The 18,334-nt window shown below is 43.2% G+C and overlaps 1 protein-coding gene and 1 long non-coding RNA gene across 4 annotated transcripts in view; one reads left to right on the top strand and one right to left on the bottom strand.

The window, feature by feature from the left end:
• PCBP4 (poly(rC) binding protein 4) overlaps nt 1-18,334 on the bottom strand; it is a 40,932-nt gene that overhangs the window by 15,187 nt on the left and 7,411 nt on the right. For both annotated transcript variants that reach the window (XM_083603503.1, XM_083603502.1), the window contains exons 2-7: nt 5,303-5,471; nt 4,583-4,606; nt 4,452-4,484; nt 3,468-3,584; nt 2,566-2,697; nt 581-709 (exon numbers count right to left, since the gene is read on the bottom strand). In XM_083603503.1, coding sequence (XP_083459629.1) covers nt 581-709; nt 2,566-2,697; nt 3,468-3,584; nt 4,452-4,484; nt 4,583-4,606; nt 5,303-5,413 — 546 coding nt within the window. In that variant the 5' untranslated portion in view covers nt 5,414-5,471. The remainder of the gene's footprint in view (nt 1-580; nt 710-2,565; nt 2,698-3,467; nt 3,585-4,451; nt 4,485-4,582; nt 4,607-5,302; nt 5,472-18,334) is intronic.
• On the top strand, nt 88-16,923 carry LOC310757861. 2 transcript variants are annotated; one of them, XR_014545506.1, is made up of 4 exons: nt 88-350; nt 3,390-3,603; nt 5,775-5,818; nt 16,835-16,923. It is a non-coding gene; the product is annotated as an uncharacterized lncRNA (long non-coding RNA). The 2 variants fall into 2 exon arrangements; XR_014545507.1 differs by lacking the exon at nt 16,835-16,923 and adding an exon at nt 12,545-12,660 and having other exon boundaries at nt 89-350.

The following is an 18,334-nucleotide window of genomic DNA, read 5'->3' as shown; positions in this document are numbered from 1 at the left end:
CTCCCCAAATTTGCTCTGGAGGGTTGAGAAAATCAAAAGGGAATATCACTGATTTCTTCTGCTTTAAGCCAATGTGACTTATGTTTGTGACATCAGCACCCATAGCACCAATCCCCATTCTCAACTATGTCCTAACAAAGGGGGCAATGATAGCTGAGAGTGCTGATTGGTGCAATGGCAGCCGATGTCACAAAGGCAGTACTGTTCCTTACGCTAGATATGGCTGATAACCCTGGTGAGTGTCTCTGAACAAAGCCACAGTGATGGGCTCCAGCTGAAAGAGAAGTGCAGGAAAAGGAAAAGGAAGCAGGGACCCAAGATACAGAAGCATCAGATTCGTGGAAAGAAAGGTACAGCAAAACCAGCTGGGAAGGGATGCAGCCAGCTTATACGTATTATCACCAGCGGGGTGGCATTTTCTAACAATTCTCCATGCATGTTTGGAAGGAAATGTAGGACAGTCTAATTTGGAGATGTAGATACCCAGCCTAGCGGTACCACTTCTACACGATGGAAGTGAGGGTCACACATTGAAGAATGTTGTCCTTGCCTGATGAGGTGGAAGGAAAATAACCCATACCTCCAAGATGACAGCGCAAATCTGTCGCACGCATTGGATGATGGCATCTGGTACTCCAGAGACTGTCACAGCCCTCTCGGTGGAGTTGGGGAGGAGGTCTCCAGCCACTTGGACTTGTGCTCCTGTGGTCTGCATTAGGGGCCAAAAGCAAATTCTCAGTCTTTCTGGGCATTCTGATGAACCCTGCCCACCCAGAGAACAGCCAGGTCAGAAACAGCACATGGATCACTAGAAGGGAAGTATTTCAGAGTCTTCTTCTAATGGTATGATTTCCTAAGCAGAGATTAATCCACATGCAATTAAAAGAATGCATGAGACCCTCTCAAAGAAATGTTTGTAGTTTAGCTCAAAATTTTGTTTATTACTATTATTTCTTATTTATTAAATTTTTAAACCACCTCTTCTATTTCTCCTTACTGAAACTGTTTTTTTTTAAAAAACAACTCCTCAATGTCTCTCTATCCCTGCTTTCCTTAAACCTCTGCTGTTTTTTAAAACCAGTTTTCGTTTCTGTGACCCTCCATCTCTGCTTTACTCAAATTTCTGCCGCTGTTTGAGTACAGTGAGAAAGGACAGTCAGTGAAAGGGAAAAAATGGCAGTTTTAGATTTTTTCCTCTTTCATTTGTGCCTCACGAGGGGCACCAAACCCCATTAATCAGTCTCCCCTGGGTCAGTCTCCAACCCTCCACCACACACTCATTAAGAGTCCTGACAATATGTTATTAACAACCAACCAACCACATACACACACACACACCCCATCCATCCATTAAATTCTCCCTAACTGAGCAAGCCAAATGACAGCTTTGCTCTTAAAGATGCAGTAACATATATCAGCTTTGAACACACACTGCATGCTGATAGGAGATTGCAGAACAGGAGAGAGGAAAAGGCATGAAAATGTGGGAGGTCTGTGGGGAAGGGAGATTTGTAAGTAGGAAGTAGGAAAAGGGGGATGAAGGTGATAATGTTGTGTGTGTGCAAAAGCGGCTGCACAATAGGAGAACGCATAAGGTAAGGGCCAGCAAACTATGGCCCAGGGGGCCGGATGCGGCCCCCAGGCTCATAAATCTGGCCTGCGGACCCTGCTGCCCGCTTGGTCACTCCCCGCGCACTGCGGATGCCTCGCCATGTGGGGACTGACTTCCACGACGCTGGCATGGCTTCTGGGCAGGCGGCGACGCTGGTGTAGCTTCAGATTGGCTGCAGGAAGTTCCTGCAGCCAATCTGAAATCTTGCCACCCGCGGCTGAGGTAAACCTGGTGTGGCCATCGATGGAGGGGCCAGCTGGCCAGCGGTGAGTCTGGGCCGCGCCATGGGCATCATGACAGGTGTGTTGCAGGACCCCTGGCATAAGGCATGGAAATTCAGGGGGATGATCTATGTGCAAGAAAGAATTGAGAAAAGTAAGGAGGCAGGTGGAGGGGGGAAAGGAGTAAAGGTGAGAAGGAGGCAAGGAAATGGGATTGAAGAGGAAAGCATGAGCATGCAAGACTGCAGAATAGGCAGAGATGGTGGCTTCAGAACTGGGCAGAAGGTAAAAAGGGTGCTTCATATTTGCAATGTGTGGGTGGAGGAAGAAGCAGGGGGTTCCCATGGGGGTGGTTTGTGTGCAAGGGGGGGTTGCACAAAAGGAGGGGGAGGCATGGACATGGGGGTGGAGGTGCAAACAGGTGTAAAGTGGAGCTGCAGAACAGATGAGAGAAGCCCAGAAATGGGGTTGGGAAGGTGAAAAGTGAGCTTAGTAGCTGCATGGGGTGGGAAGGGGAAGCTCTAGGGAGTTAATGCAAGGGAATGGCAGCCCCGAGTTTTATAAAAAGTTCGCTCAGGTAGCTTAGGATGAGTAGCAAGTATGAAAACTAGGAAGAAAAATGGTTCAGGTACAGAAAACAAACGTAGAAAAAACAGGTGTTCTTGTCCATGGAATGGAAATGAATGAAGCAATAGGAGAAGAACTCAGATAACTGATTTCCAAAGCTTTTACCTCTCGGATCTCCTTTATTTTGGCTCCTGCTTTGCCAATGAGTGAGCCACATTGGCTGGCTGGAATGACCAGCCTCAGTGTGACAGGTGGCCTGGAGACAGTTCCTCCATTGGCAGCTCCTGTTCCCAGATCCTGAAACAAAACCAACGGGATGAGGTTCAAGATTCAATGGGTTCCTTCAGAATCACCTTTTTGGTAGTAGTGTGCATAAGACCATTCCAGATACGCCACTGCTGTTGTGACACTCAGATGGTCTGGTTCTTTTCCCCAGCATTCATAGGATCCATATGATGATATTCAGATTTTAGAAACCCTGGAACAACCAGCCTATAACATTCCACACTGATTTCCAGGCATAAAATGGCCTGATCTCCTAACCTGGGTCATGATTGGGAGCATGATTTAACTCCCCGCCCCCAACTCCTGGACTCTACATGCCAGTATCATTAAAAAGATAACTCCTACATGCAAAGATAAATATATTAGAACCCTTTCCATGTTTAGTCATAATCTTTCAATGAGGTATGTGGTTGAACATTCTCATGCATCTTGTTGCCCCATACACAAGCAGTAAAACCAATTTTTCTCCAAATCAGATTGTCCAATTGTCTTCTTTCTTGGGTGTGTATTAAGTTTATCAACTGGATCACAGAAACACTATATCTCCCAGACCATAAGAAACTAGGCTCCCTTATAGAAAGTGGGTTGCTTTCTCCTGCTATCTAGGATGTGATTGCTGTGCCAATGCCTTTTTGTTTCTCTGTGTGTGTTTTAAACTGATATGTGGAGAAAAAACATATTTCTTTTGCTACAGCATCCTCCAGTTTCATCTGTACAAGGCAATGAAACTCTGTGAGGAGGAGACTCCGCTGTGTGGAGGCAGAACTGAGTGACCACCTTACCTCTTCCAGCTTGAAAGCAATCATGGAAACAGCTCTAAAAACTGCATCAGTGGATCCTGTGATAGTGGTGATCCGTTCTGGACACGATCCCTCTGAAATTGTGATCCTGGCTGTACTCTAAGAAAGCAAACCATGAGTAATGTCATTAATAATAATTTAACATTGCTACCAAGTGCTTAGAATGCTTTGTTGATATAAGAATCCTGTAAGATGGGCTTCATATTACAGACACGCAGCTAAGAGAGAGAGAGAGGGAGGGAGAGAGAGAGAGAGAGAGAGAGATACTTGTCTCTCTAGGGAACATAGGAAGCTGTGCACACATGACCATTGAGATAGCTGTTGCACATGCACAGATACTTCACTGAATAGGTGTTCAGGGGATTAAAAGCACAGAGAAACAAATCAGGTAATTTGCACCTGGCGAAGACATCCCTGCCCCCTCTCTGGTGTGTACAGCAATGTAAAAATGTGACTTGAAATACGGGGGGGGGGGGGGAATCTCTCTGCATCTCAAGTCATTGATTTGCATCTCACCTTTGCCAGATAACAAATCTATCTAGCTCTATTGTTGACAATAGTTCGCAGTGGCTCCCTCTCCAGGGTTTCAGAGGAAAAAAGCCTTTTCCAAATCACAGTCCTCCCTGGAGAACCCCAGGAACTGAACCTGGGGTTTTCTGCATCCACAAAAAGTTATCTACCATTGAGCTATGGTATTTCCCCTCTGTAGAATAATCATGTAACTTTAAACTTCATTTGAATTTTAAAGAAATGCTGACAAACAAGGCTTGTGCAGGCTGCTCCCCTGCCTTGCGCCTCTTCACATTTCTCCGCATACTCTTCTCAATTCTCATTCAGGATACCCACTTTCCTCACAAAAAAACCTTTTTCCAGACAAAATGTCCAGAATCGTATAGGCATTCTACATCATTCCATGTTTGACCGGCAGCCAATTCCAATCTAGAATGGAATTACTTCCACACTTACTTGTTCCCGTATCCTCTTCACAGTCTCTCCTTTCTGTTGGATTAATGACAAAAAAGTTCGTCAGACTTCCGCAGCTTCACAGATGCAACAAAGAAACAGCCGCCACACACAAGAGCCTACATCAATCTTACCTTGCCTATGATACTGCCAACTTCCTGCAGAAACACAAAAGACATGAGAGGTTGAATTAAGGGAGATTTACAAATCAGCAGGAGTTTGGCAATGTCTGTATACTTTCTGCCAGAAAATGAGAAGGCAGCACTTTTCTTCTCCCCCCCCCCCCCAATGGAAAACATGGGTCATTCAGGATTTGACAGCTTAAATGAGAGGGATATCTCTCTTCCCAGACATTGGCAATCTCACGACCTTCCTTATTGGAGCCTTTACAAATAAAAAAATGTTATGGTGAATTTACATGTTAATCCAGACACCTTGGCAACATCTTCTGCTGAGTCTATTTTGTAATTCCAGCTCGAGATTCCCCACACAGAAAAGGTATTGTGTGTAGGAAAGAATCACATCCACACAATACATTTAAAGCACATGGCTTCCCCCAAAGAATCCTGGGAACTGTAGTTTACCTATAAAAGAACTACAACTCCCAGCACCCTTAACTAAATTGAAGGAAGAATTGTGTACATTAAATATATGGTGTGTATGTGACTAGTATTTCAAGACGCCCTCCTGATTTAGAAGTAGGGTAGTGGCTCACTGAGTTTGGGGACTTAGGTTTGCATCATAGCCAATGTTCCCCACCAAGGCAAACAGCAAATCTGATCCAATGAGAGGTCTGCTATGGACCCTAACGAAATCAGGATCACAACCTAATATGGGAGTCTCTGTTTACTTACCTTCCCATGCATAAGCATTCGAAGGGTGAGAGTGATGCTGAGTTCTGCTTCGTCTAGTCCATTATCTGAGCCACTCATCCTATCTGGTGATGCCATGATGTAGGAATGCATGGGTCTGCTCCTAAGGAAACCAACACCCAGGGTCTAGCAGGAGCGGAAGGCGCCAAATCTGTAGACACAGAGAGAGAAATAAAAGAGCCTCAGAAGGAACCTTGCTTGTAAATCAGCCCAGCGAGTTGGCAGGGCTGCAGTGATGAGGAAGCAGTGGTTGAGTTTCATGCAACGTCCTTTGATGCTTCTTGTCTCAGAGTCAGGGCGCCCTGGAGGATAATGATTACAACGATGAAGAGAAGCATCACATAAGGAAACACAGCAGCCTTTCCAGATGCAATTCACTGAAAACCCTTCAGAGAAACTCAGTCAAACATTATGATTTATTAATCAGATTTATATCCCAAACTCCCTCCAAAAGGAGAACATACAACGATGATATACATATGCAATCTGGGCAAAAAGGTAGGTGACATTTAAGAATATCCTGCCTCTCGACAAGTTTATTTCGATAGTCTATTTGCAGAGATCTTGGATGGTATGAAGTGGGGATCCCTGGGTGAGAGCCACAGTACCATGTCCTGCTGGACACTTGATCTCCATTTTGTTCAGATATGTGATGGAAATGACCAGCTGTGTAATCCCTCCCTCACCTCCAGTGTATTGCATGGCTGGCTGCTGTTCAAGTGAGCGAAATTCTTGAATATCATAGATACCATATATATGGGGTGGGCGGGTGAGGGGTGGAATATGAATCCCTGTGACCCACATGTGTGGGATAAATAGCAAAATAATAGGCTGGGTGCCTGGATTCAAAACACAGGGCTAAACTCACCCGCCAGCAAGAGAGAGTCCCCAGTAGTAGAACTTACACAAAAGTCAAGCAGTAGTATAGTCCTAAGAATATAGGTTGATAGACCCTTTTATCCCATCTAGTCCACTTGCAAACAGTGCTGCTCTCTTTCCACCTTTCTTACAATGAACAGACCACACCCTGTTAAGTAAGTTTAAAACACTTTACTTACAAAACATTCCAAAGGTCAGATTCATGCATTTATCCAAGCAGCAGCAAGGAGAACATAGGCAGAATACTTTTGGGTAGTAAACACAGAAATATAGCTTCAAACATGTGCTCTAAGCTTAGAGCTTGCTTAGAAACATTTTCCTTTGTCAGTTACATGGAGTGGAACGAGTGGGAACAGGAAAAGAAGGCTTCACTTTCTCATCGGAGAAGGGGGGACATAGCAGAGTCTAGGAATCCAGCTCTACTTTCTTAACCCTTTGTGCGGTAACTAGCACTTATGCGTAGTTATGTTTGACTGCAATTTCCCTACTATATCTCTCTTTTCTGAATGTTTGGTAATCTGTTCTAGAAAGGCATCAGCCATGTCTTCAGTATGGCTTTGTGGTCTATAGAAGACTCGCACAGAAAAGTTGCTGTTGTTTCCCTCTCCTACAATTTTTACCCAAATACTCTCAACCTCTCTTCCACCATCACTTGTCGCAGTCCTCAAGACTTTTGGACTGGGCTGAGGATCTTCAGCCCCTTCCCCCTGTTGTTATTAACTTTTAAAAAGTTTGGTTTTATTTACTTTGCTTACAGGGTGGCTCTCCCTCTAAAAAAATGCCTAAATGCACAACTATATCTATAAATTAGCATGTGCAAATTTGCACCATGGAATTTTAAGGATCTAGCAACACCCCCAACCCTATTTTGATATCTATTTCTTTGTAAAGGGAGAATCTTTGAATTAATGTAGCTGCCTCAGAGATTCTTTGGATCATCTGGCTTTAATTCCTGGGTTTTCTGCAGAGTCCCCTCTCAATGTTTAGACTAGTTGCTCCATTATAGGCTTTTTTGTGAATCCAAGAACTACAGCTATAAAATAGGAGCAAGATTATTAACTTTCTGCAAACGATGTGGACCAGAGGTGTTCCTCCTCCTGTGTTTTATCTTGCAACACAGAGTGGAAGCCATGTTAGCCTGTTGCAGCAAAAAATGCAATTAGTCTTACGGCACCTTGAAGGCAACTGTATTATGTCATAAGCTTTCGTGGACTCAGGCCCACTTCAGCTTGCAAGGTAACTTCAGTTCACTTGAGAGGGTTAGAAATCGCAACTGACACAGAAGGGGAATTATGACACAGTTAACGCATTTTACACGTTCAGCTGGCTCGTTCACGAAGCCTCTCAAAAGGAAGATAATACTTTATTCAAGAAAGATAATACTTTAAAATTAAAATCAACACGTTCATTACAGAATGCGAGGCCTTCTGTAGATGCACAGCTCTTTTTATCAGAACAATCTACTGCCAGCAATTTACTGTAATCCTAACTAATTCTGGGCTAGGCAATAAATATAAATAAAAGCCTGCACACACATCCTCACTGCCAAGGTGAGGCATGTAAAGGAGGGCACTCAAATGATCCAGCGCAGGCATTTAGAGACATGCCACATGCTGGATGAAAGCACAATTTGGAATTCAGATACTACTGTACTGGGCAAGTATCAGGCAAAGTCTGAAATATTCATCAAAGCTTCTGATTCTATATCTCACCTGCTATTAAAGGTACAGCCAGACCATCACTCTTGTCACAGTTTGTTTCACTTTTTCCTTTAGGGCACAGCAAAACTCAATCTGCCACAACCAACCAACCAGTCCTAGTATTTTCCCCAGGTCTCTCTCCTTGGTCCTAGTCCAACATTCTCTCCACTGTGCTATGGGCCCCTGCAGATTAGTGTTTTATTGCGGGTTTCTTCTGCAACATGTTATTGAGACAATAATACTGCATTAGTGGGTGGATTTATTCTGCTTTACAGTGGTACCTCTGTTGTGAACAGGTTGCGATTTGCTGCTTCTGCGCATGACGTCATTTTGCACATCTGTGCATGCGCAAGTGGTGAAACCCGGAAGTAACGCTTTCCAGTACTTCTGGGTCGCCACAGGACGCAACCTGAAAACGCTCAACCTGAAGCAAACATAAGGTATGACTGTAGTTTGTTCTTCAGTGCTTCCCCAATGTTACCACATTATGCTGGCCTGAGAGGCTATAGCGCAACAAATGAAGGACGAAAATAAACCAGAGCATTTAAAAATAAACCAGGCATTAAATAAAAGTTTCAGGATATCAGCAGAAGATTGCAGGATATGCATTGACTGGAAATGAAGCAATATTACAACCTCAAAGCTTTTTCCACGGTATTGAAAGCAGGGTCATGTGTCACTGCACCAAAAGCATCATGAACACAAATTATCACAAATGTACCCCCCCCCCAAAAAAAAGTCTGAACAGGCTCTACAACACACTGTAACTACATCCCATTCATTCTATTTTGGTTTGGGTCTTTTCATATTTGAGGAAGCTAGACAATAACTTTTTTGTTTCATTTTTATTTTAAAAACTTGCATTCCACCTACTTTCCAAGGAATTCAAGGCAGCTAACAAATCCAAATACCAAAAACAATATTTCAGATATAAAACAATCACTTTTTCTGAACCCAGCCATTAACATCACAAAAGTCATGGTACTAATTCGGACACAGCCAAGCACCAGGCAGAAAAATAATCAGCTGAAGGAGTTTTTTAAACAGCAACATCCTTACCACTTGCCTGAAACCAAGCAGTGAAGGGGCCTGGTGCACTTTGCCTGCCAAACTATTTGGCAGAATGGGCACCACCACACAGAAGGTCGTAGCCCAGATTGCAATCAGCCATGCCTCGTGAAGATAAAGAATCTGCATCAGAGCAGCAAATGATGAACAGAGCATGTGGTGAGGAAAAAGCTAACCATTAAGAGGTGCACTTAAAATGCCGGAGTGGGTTTGGATATAGTTTTTGTTTTATTTTTACTTAATAAGAAATTGCTGAATTATAAATATGTGTGCATATAATAATAAGTTATTGCAGCTTGCTGGAAAATTTAGTTTTTGCGACAAGGAAAATTGAGAACGGATCATGAAGTTGCTTCTAAGTAGATTTGGTTTTGGCTAAAAGAGCTCAACACACATAATTCAGTAGGTGCATGAGTACAATAATGTATATTCGCTGTCATTTAAGATATTTTAAAAAACGCTTTGATGAGGAAAGATGAGGAGCAGAGCTGCTCCACACACAATAAAAAAGCACACTGAAAATTCTGTCCCTTTAATAAGCATTTCTGTGGCAGCGATGGCGGGTGCTGGGGGGGGGGGACTCAAGAAGTAGCATGCAGGGAAAAGGAACGGGATGCAGACTGTACAAGCTCATACAATTTTCAGCAGTTGTGTGAAAAACTGCCAGTTTGGATGTGCCCAAAGTGTATTGATGACAGGTTTCCCATGTCTGCTTTTTGTGCCATGAATCTGTCACTTTGCTCAGTGGTCGCACAGCAAACCTTTGTACAGACGTCACCTTTTACCCTTTTGCTTCTGGTGGAGCAGAAGTGAGCACAGCAGCTGTCAAAGGCCTTCGCTCCCTTTCTTTGTGGAGCAGCCTCATTCAGGCTGTCAAGTGGATTCAGAGATAGGAGAACAAACTGCAGCCCCAGCAATGGAGCCTTGTCTATCCTTCAAACGTAGGAAAGGGGCAAGCATTCCAAGCTCACTTACTCAGTATTAAAACTGTTGGACAGAAACGTCCTCTGGAGCCATTATTGCAAGCTAGGAAGTTCAGCAGGCAAGACACTCTCACCTCCATCACACTGGCAACAATAACAAGTTAATGCTCAATACCCAGGGAGCAGCCAGTATTGATTGACTGTTTCAGTGAAGACATCAGGGCTCTCATGTTCCTGGAGTACCATCCAGATCAAAGAATCATTCTAGTCTTTATAAGCACTAGGAAGGATGGGGAACATCTATCCACGTCTCACAGAACGTGCTTTCAAATGAATTTTGAAGTGAACAGATTATATGTTCTTTGCATTTGCGTGTCGTCAAACCATCTGATGATGCAATGTATATTCAAGAGGAGGCATGTGAGGGTGCCTGCTGCCACATGCACCGGAAACAGCAATGCTCCCATGTGAGATACGTCCCACCACAAAATCTCAACTGAAAGTTTCCAAAACTCCTCAGCAAGGAAGCCTAAGTTATGGGGATACCATAATTTGATGGGACCAACATATTTTAAAAACCTTGTAGTTAAGGGCCAAACGAGACCAAGTTTCTTTTTGTGTGTCCCCCCAATCTCCATATACAAAGAGGGTCGGTCTTAGTTGAGCAGAAAAAGGAGAACATAGGTAGGTGCTGCTGCTGAACTTCCTTTGCTTCTGTGCCTTACTTCCCCTCAGGCCATTGCCCCTCGCTTTTCTCTGACTGCAGTTCTACGATTCCTAAGAGCAGCTCTGCCCCATCCTTGGCAGTCCTCAGAAACAATAATAATTCACTTTGCTTAAGATTAATCAACCTGAGCTTTCTGCTTCTTTCCTCATCTTGGAAACAAGACCTTTCCAAGAGACTCCTCTCCGTGCTCTGCCTGTGTTGATTTGCCTGTTGGATCTATGTTTGGTCTAGCATTGCCCTCTGCGCAACCTCCACCATGCTGCCTCAAACCCAACCTTCCTGCTAATAATGTGTGTGGCTCTCTGCGTCAGGCGCATCATCGGAGGCATCTGTGGAATGCAAACCCACACAGTGATGTGCCAGCCCATGTGCTTCCCCTCCCCCAACCAGAGTCCCTAATCACCCTCTTCTGAGGGAAGCGAGGAGACACAGAAGCAGCAGCAGCAGCGGAGGGCATGGGCTGCCCCCCTCCCCTTTTGTTTCTTCAATAACCCAAGCCAAAATGGTCTTAGGTCCCTTCTGAAAATCCATAAGGAAAACAGGCTGAAAATGCTAGTTAACCCAGTGATGAGGCGAGAAGGCGACAGCTGTGTAAATGCAGACACTGGACACCCACCCCCCTTTCTGATCTTTCTCAGCTGTCCCAGGCGGCAACTGTCCCTATCAAAGAGTCCTCAGGGGGCTTATTTAGACTCCAGCGCCTTTTATTCTTGCCTGAGAGACTGAGTGCCAGGAAAACCTGGGGCTTTGTTTGGGACAACAACAAGTTATGGCAGGCGAGACAACAGAAGAGAAGCCATCAGGCCTCTGCTTTCATTTGCTGGGCTTGGAGGGCTCCTCTTTCCTGTCAGACAAAGGCTCCAGAAAAAGACCCCTCTGAGGCAGAGAACAGAAGACCGTGTGTGTGTGTGTGTGTGTGTGTGTGTGTGTGTGTGAGAGAGAGAGAGAGAGAGAGAGAGAGAGAGAGAGAGAAAGAGAGAGAGAGAGAGAGAGAGAGAGAGAGAGAGAGAGAGAGTACCACAGACTTCAATTATGTAGTAATTATTGGTTGTGGGTATTAGGCTGTGTGCACAACAAACATATTACCAGGGGAAAACATATCAAAACACTGTACAGTGGTACCTCGGGTTAAGTACTTAATTCGTTCCGGAGGTCCATTCTTAACCTGAAACTGTTCTTAACCTGAAGCACCACTTTAGCTAATGGGGCCTCCTGCTGCTGCTGCGCCGCCAGAGCACGATTTCTGTTCTCATCCTGAAGCAAGGTTCTTAACCTGAAGCACTATTTCTGGGTTAGCAGAGTCTGTAACCTGAAGCGTATGTAACCTGAAGCATATGTAACCTGAGGTACCACTGTATTCAATTTAAAAAATGCTAGGATGCACATGGATTTTGTGGCTAACACTGTGTGCATACCTCTTTGCAAACCAGCTGTGGGGGTGCACTGGATGCAGAGTAAACAGGACTACATACACAGCCTAAGATTGGTCCTAGACACACAGGGCTTGGCTTTGCCGCTTTAATACAAAGCAAAAAGTGGGGAAGTCCCAAATATTGCAAACCAATATTTATGAAAGGACTTTTATTCTGAACCTCAGCTATTCCTTGGAAATCATACAGAAAAGGAAAGAAACAAAACCATAGGCATTCATGCAATAGCAAAAGCCATTACATTTTGCCACAAACTCCAGTTTACACGCATAGCATATACATCGTTGCCTCGTTAGTACTGAAATAAGCATTCATTTTTTAAAAAAAATCATGGAAGGAAAAAAATACGTTGTCCTGTTTATTCAGGACATTTGGTCAATTGATAACTTTTTTAAAAGTCAGGCCTCCTAGTGCTAAAGGTCAAGTGAGACAAATGTGACACTCTGATGTGTTGAGGAATAATTCAAACCCACCCTTTTAATCATTATACTTCTCAGGTATTTTCAGGTCAACTGAATATTATGGGAAACTTGTGTCTTCCTCCAGTCCCAAACCTACTTCCTGTCTCCCAGCTAGGGATATTTATGTGAAATTATGTCATCATTGCATCACTCCTGTTTTATATACAGGAGTTTTATATACAGTTTTATATACAGGAAGAGAGGTTTGTTTTTTGTATAGATACTATCATTAAAAAATTGTCGGTTTTGAGCTAATCAAAAGCATTTTGATAATTTCAATTATGATCATCAAAATATTTGTTATTGGCTCACAAACACCTAATTTTTGATGATACTTCCTGAACCTGAACCTGAACCAGAACTCTGGGTGAGATTTGTTGTTGTTTAGTCGTTTGGTCGTGTCCGACTCTTCGTGACCCCATGGACCAGAGCACACCAGGCACTCCTGTCTTCCACTGCCTCCCGTAATTTGGTTAAACACATTTTAGTAGCTTCGAGAACACTGTCCAACCATCTCGTCCTCTGTCATCCCCTTCTCCTTGTGCCCTCAATCTTTCCCAACATCAGGGTCTTTTCCAGGGAGTCTTCTCTTCTCATGAGGTGGCCAAAGTATTGGAGCCTCAGCTTCATGATCTGTCCTTCCAGTGAGCACTCAGGACTGATTTCCTTAAGAATGGATAGGTTTGATCTTCTTGCAGTCCATGGGACTCTCAAGAGTCTCCTCCAGCACCATAATTCAAAAGCATCAATTCTTCGGTGATCAGCCTTCTTTATGGTCCAGCTCTCACTTCCATACATCACTCCTGGGAAAGCCATAGCTTTAACTATACGGACCTTTGTCGGCAAGGTGATGTCTCTGCTTTTTATGATGCTGTCTAGGTTTGTCATTGCTTTTCTCCCAAGAAGCAGGTGTCTTTTAATTTCGTGACTGCTGTCACCATCTGCAGTGATCATGCAACCCAAGAAAGTAAAATCTCTCACTGCCTCCATTTCTTCCCCTTCTATTTGCCAGGAGGTGATGGGCCCAGTGGCCATGATCTTCGTTTTTTTGATGTTGAGCTTCAGACCAAGCTTTAGACTCATTCAGACTGGATGAGATAGATATATTCAAATCTATGTTTGCTGAAGGGCAGCAATATGGTAGGAAGTAGAGATACGGATAGAAATCGTTCTTGTTTTGTGCTCTGACTGAGAAGAGCAAATGTATCTCCAAACATACTGGAAACATGTTAAGATTTCTCATAACTTTCAGCATTTTGGCCTTGATTTCTAACATGTACTGTCTTCAGCTAAAGTTGCAAATTGGGCATAAGTACCATTGAATTTAATGGGACTTACTTCTGAATGCACATGCGTAGTGTTGGGCTTTATTCGGGAATTTTGCAAAGGTAGCTTTATAAATCTGAAATTATGTTCTGCTGTTTTCCCTAAGATAAACCTTTTTATGGTTTAAGATTTAACTCATTTTGCCCTGGGTTATTCTTACATCTCATGACAAATACCAAGCTGTATACTGCATGGCACTTTTGTTACCTGAAAATTACATTTCAGAGCAGAATGAATAGTGAGATTAGAAAGCTCCTGGATTAAAATAGGAAATGGTGCATCTATGCTATGGTTCTCCAAGAATAATAAAGTTGGGCGGTGCCTCAGATATCATCTAGCCTATTCCCTGACAATGCAGAAATCTACTGCTGGAGCATCCTTGATATGTGGCCACCCAACCGGCTTAGAAACCTCTAATGAAAGAAAGTCCACCACCTTCCAATATAATTTCTGCCATTGCCAAACAGCTTTTAGCACCAGGAAGTAATTACTCTTTTTAAGGCAAAACTTCTTTTCTGATCATTTGTACTTGTTAGTTCACATCCTACCGTCTGGAGTAACAGAAAACAAATTTGCTCCATCATCCGTGCAACAGCCTTTCAAGTATTTGAAGACAGCTATCATATTTTCTCTTAAATGTTTTCATCTTCAGGCTAAACATACCCAGTGCCTTCAGCCTTTCCCCATAGGACTTGGTCTCCAGATTCTCACCATCTTTGTTGCCATTGTCTCTGAACACATTCCAGTTTGTCAATATGCTGTGCAGCCCAGAACATTATCTCACATCAAAGCTGACCAAAGCAAAAAGTAATGGCGCCATTAGTTCTTGTGGAGCCAAACACTACATTTCTGTTGATAGAATTGCATTAGCTTTTTAGCGGCTACATTGCACTGCCAACTCCTGTTTTGACTTGTGGCCAACTAAAACCCCAACAATCATCTTTTTTTACACGTGCTTCTGTCTAGTTCTGGCTACCTCAAGATCATTGGATGGAAGTATGGTTTTAAACTGTAATTGCTTTTAAAATGTTTTCAACTGCAACTGCTTCTAGATGTTTTTAATTCTAATTGTTTTAAGAGTGTTTTAATCTGTTTCAGAAAGTTTTTGCTTTGTTTTTGTTTTTAAATTGTGTATCTATTTGCTGCCCTGGCCTCCTTAGCAAGGAAGGGTGTGATATAGATTCAACAAACAAGTCACGTGCCACCCATTCCATGTGCATTTGGTTTTTCCAACTGGAATGCAGAATGTTACATTTATCTCTGTTGAAATTCATCTTGTTTTGACCCAGTCAACCTGAATCCTGTTTTTATTTCTAAGGGATTAGCTACCGCTCCTAGCTTCATGTCATCTACAAAATGGATGTGTATTCCCTCTAATCCTTTGTCCATGTTATTTGTAAAGATGTTTAACAACACTGGACCCGTGACAGAACCCTGGGGTACCCCACCTGTTGCTATGATGTTTTGTTTTTTTAAACCTGTCTTGTGTGATCATTCTAGTGGCAGGCCATGTCTAACTGATTTTAACTAAAATGAAAACAAATAAACATTAGGAAGCAATTAATCTGGTGCTGAAGATTTGAATTCGTTTATTGCCTCTTCACTTATCTTGGGCTGCAACTTCCCTCTCTCTCTCATTTGGTCTATCTTTGCAAGGTTGAGCAGAGTATCGCTTGTGGGAGAAGAGAGGGCTGGGGCAAAGGAAGAGTTAATCAGTTCATTCTCCTTTGTTACCCACTAACATATCTCCATCTTCTCCATGCAGTAGATCTACCATTTCCCTCTTCTTCCTCTTGCTCTTGCTCTTAACATAGAAATAACCATCATCCCCTTTGTTATTTTCAACATCTTTCAAGCCTACACTCATTCTGAGCTTTAGCCCTTCTGACACACCTCTCCCTACAAGATCTGGACATTCATCCTTGGTGGTTTGCCTCTCCCTGCATTTTATGCACATGTCCCTTTCAAATCTAAGTGCTCCTTGAACAACCAACCTAGATTTCAAAGCTTATTTCTGCCCTTATTTCCCTGCCCCTAAGTTCACAAATTAGTTCCATTTTGCTAATTCTTCCACTGAGATTGGTTTTCTAATACATTCATTAATAGACTGTTTTCAATACTCTTTTTTTTACCTACAAGCCAATGGGCAGTGGGGCACACCCTTTGCCAAAATGGTGCCATAAACAACTGCTGCCAAATAACATTGTCTCCCCCTTTTGTCCTAACCAAATATTACTAAAAATAAATAAATTCTGCCAGCATTAGCATTCTCCTGGTAGAGAGGTTTCAGCCCTTGACCTGAAGCAAGCATTTATAGTAATTACTGTGGAATGAGGACTGTACAAATAAATCAGCATTGAAATATATATTTCTTATTCCCTGGGAACAACAAATCAGCTACTACCTATGCCACACACTGGCATGCCGCCACAGCCACGGCCTCTCGCCTGATCTACCACAGCAACATGTTTTGAGGAGAAAATTCCTCCCTTAATTTTTCCAGAGCAGGTGATCAATATAACCCCCTGCATGTGATTGAAACACAACCTCCTTAAGCATTTAATCCCACTTATACCCTGATCCTTTGTTAGTGACCACAGGGACTCGTTCAGAACTGGCTTAGTTTGGAAGTTTCTACAGCGAAGTCAATGGTGTAACAGCAGTGGGAGTCCATTTGGAATCTGGATCTATTGCTCATACAATCCTAGTAGTTATTTTTGCCCTGCCAGGGAATCCTGTTACGGCAAAGTCCACTCTGTAGATTACTGTAGGCATTTTACAGCCCCTTTCAGATTTCTGCTATAAAGCAGTAGGACTGAATTTTTGAGGTGGAACGGATGGGTGTTTCACAGGAGGAGAAGGAACCTGAGGTGTCCTGCCTTATCTCTCAAGGGATGCAGGTTGGATAAAATTTCAAAAAGGACATTAGAGAAAACTATGAAAGCACTGCTATTGAATTTTGGGGGAATGGTAATAAATAAACAGTCTTTTTTTTTTAAGGGATACATGGCAACCCCAAGACCTCCACCCTATGAAGTTCACAGTCCATGCCTCTGTAAATATCACAAATAAAAAATCCTGAACCGAAATCACCTGTGAGTTATCTGACTCCGTCCAAAATCCCAAGCCTAAGGCTACAATCCTAAACATACTTACTGACTAAGGAGTAAATCCGATTGAGCCCACTGAGATCTACTTCTGGGTAAGCATGCTTAGGATTGTGCTGCACAAATGAAAAAGTGGCCTGATTTGGCTTTCGTTTTGACGCTTAGTTGCCCTTTCGAACGACTTCTCCCACCCCTTGAAAATTAGGGCAAAGGATGGTAAACGCAGCAAGCTAGATGGGAAATCCCAGCTCTGGCTGTTGCTGGGTTCTCAGAGGACGAGGAGAGCAAAGATGATACGGATCGTATGAGCAACTGGCAGCTTGAAAAGGGAGCAGATGGCATGAGTGACAATATCTGCCAATGGAAGGGATCATCAGCCCACGCCTCTTATTAGTGCCTGATCCATTGACAGCACTTCGGCTCCCAGGGCTCAGCGCAGCTCTCCATCAAAGCACCCAGATTACTTGGCAGAGGCTTGGAAGCATGAGGAGAGGGCTATATTTTATCCAGCTGAAGAAACAAGCAGGACATACTGTGTACCCTTCCCCCAAAGCCCCCATTGAGCATACTGAAGCCTTGGGCCAGAAGCCACAAGGAACAGCTCCTGTTTACCATCATAAAGACACTAAACTCTTCTAGTTGATGTTTTTCTGCTTCACACATTACTGGTTGAGTGTTTGCAGGCGCAGGGGTCATTTCCAGACTGTTGCTATTTTCGGATGGGATTCCGTCGTGGAAATTCAGGTTGCACAATTAGAACTGATTTGGTGCTTTTGCGCAACACACATGTTACTTGCACCCCACCCAAAAAATCAGTCTTTTGTGATAGGGAATGTGATGGGGGGAAATGCATCAGAAAATATGGGATAACAATTGCTTCATGCAACATTATATTATGTCCCCGGCAAATAAATCAGAATGAATGCTCAGTAAATAGCTGACATGGTACAATCTCCCCACAAACTGTGCAAACAAATCAGGACGAATGCTTACCCAAAAAAAAAAAAGCAGTCATGGAAGACCAGTGTGATCATCCATCATATATACAGTATACCATAAAGAAATGCAATGCAATGCACACACACATTTACTCCATAAAGTATGGAGCAGCCCTTAGATATTCCTATGAGCTGATATAAAGCTAGAGTGACTAGAATATCCCCAAAGGAGTGACAGACTAGGATCCAAGCAATTCTTGCAGTATCACCAAATATTAGGGTAATTACTGTTCAGATAGTAGCAGTATGCAATGACATAGTACCATTTGTGTTACATTCACAGGAAGAATCCATAAGCACTGAATCACAAAGGGATAGGGTGCAGATTCCTATATGTTGAAGGGAGCAATACCCTTTCAGATCACCACCACCATATGGACCCTTCTTTTGAGGCC

The sequence above is a fragment of the Podarcis filfolensis genome (genome assembly GCF_964270895.1).
Source record: "Podarcis filfolensis genome assembly, chromosome: 2".
NCBI lineage: Eukaryota > Metazoa > Chordata > Lepidosauria > Squamata > Lacertidae > Podarcis > Podarcis filfolensis.
Note: the sequence above shows the minus strand (reverse complement) of the source record. Positions and strands in the feature narration are given on the sequence as shown.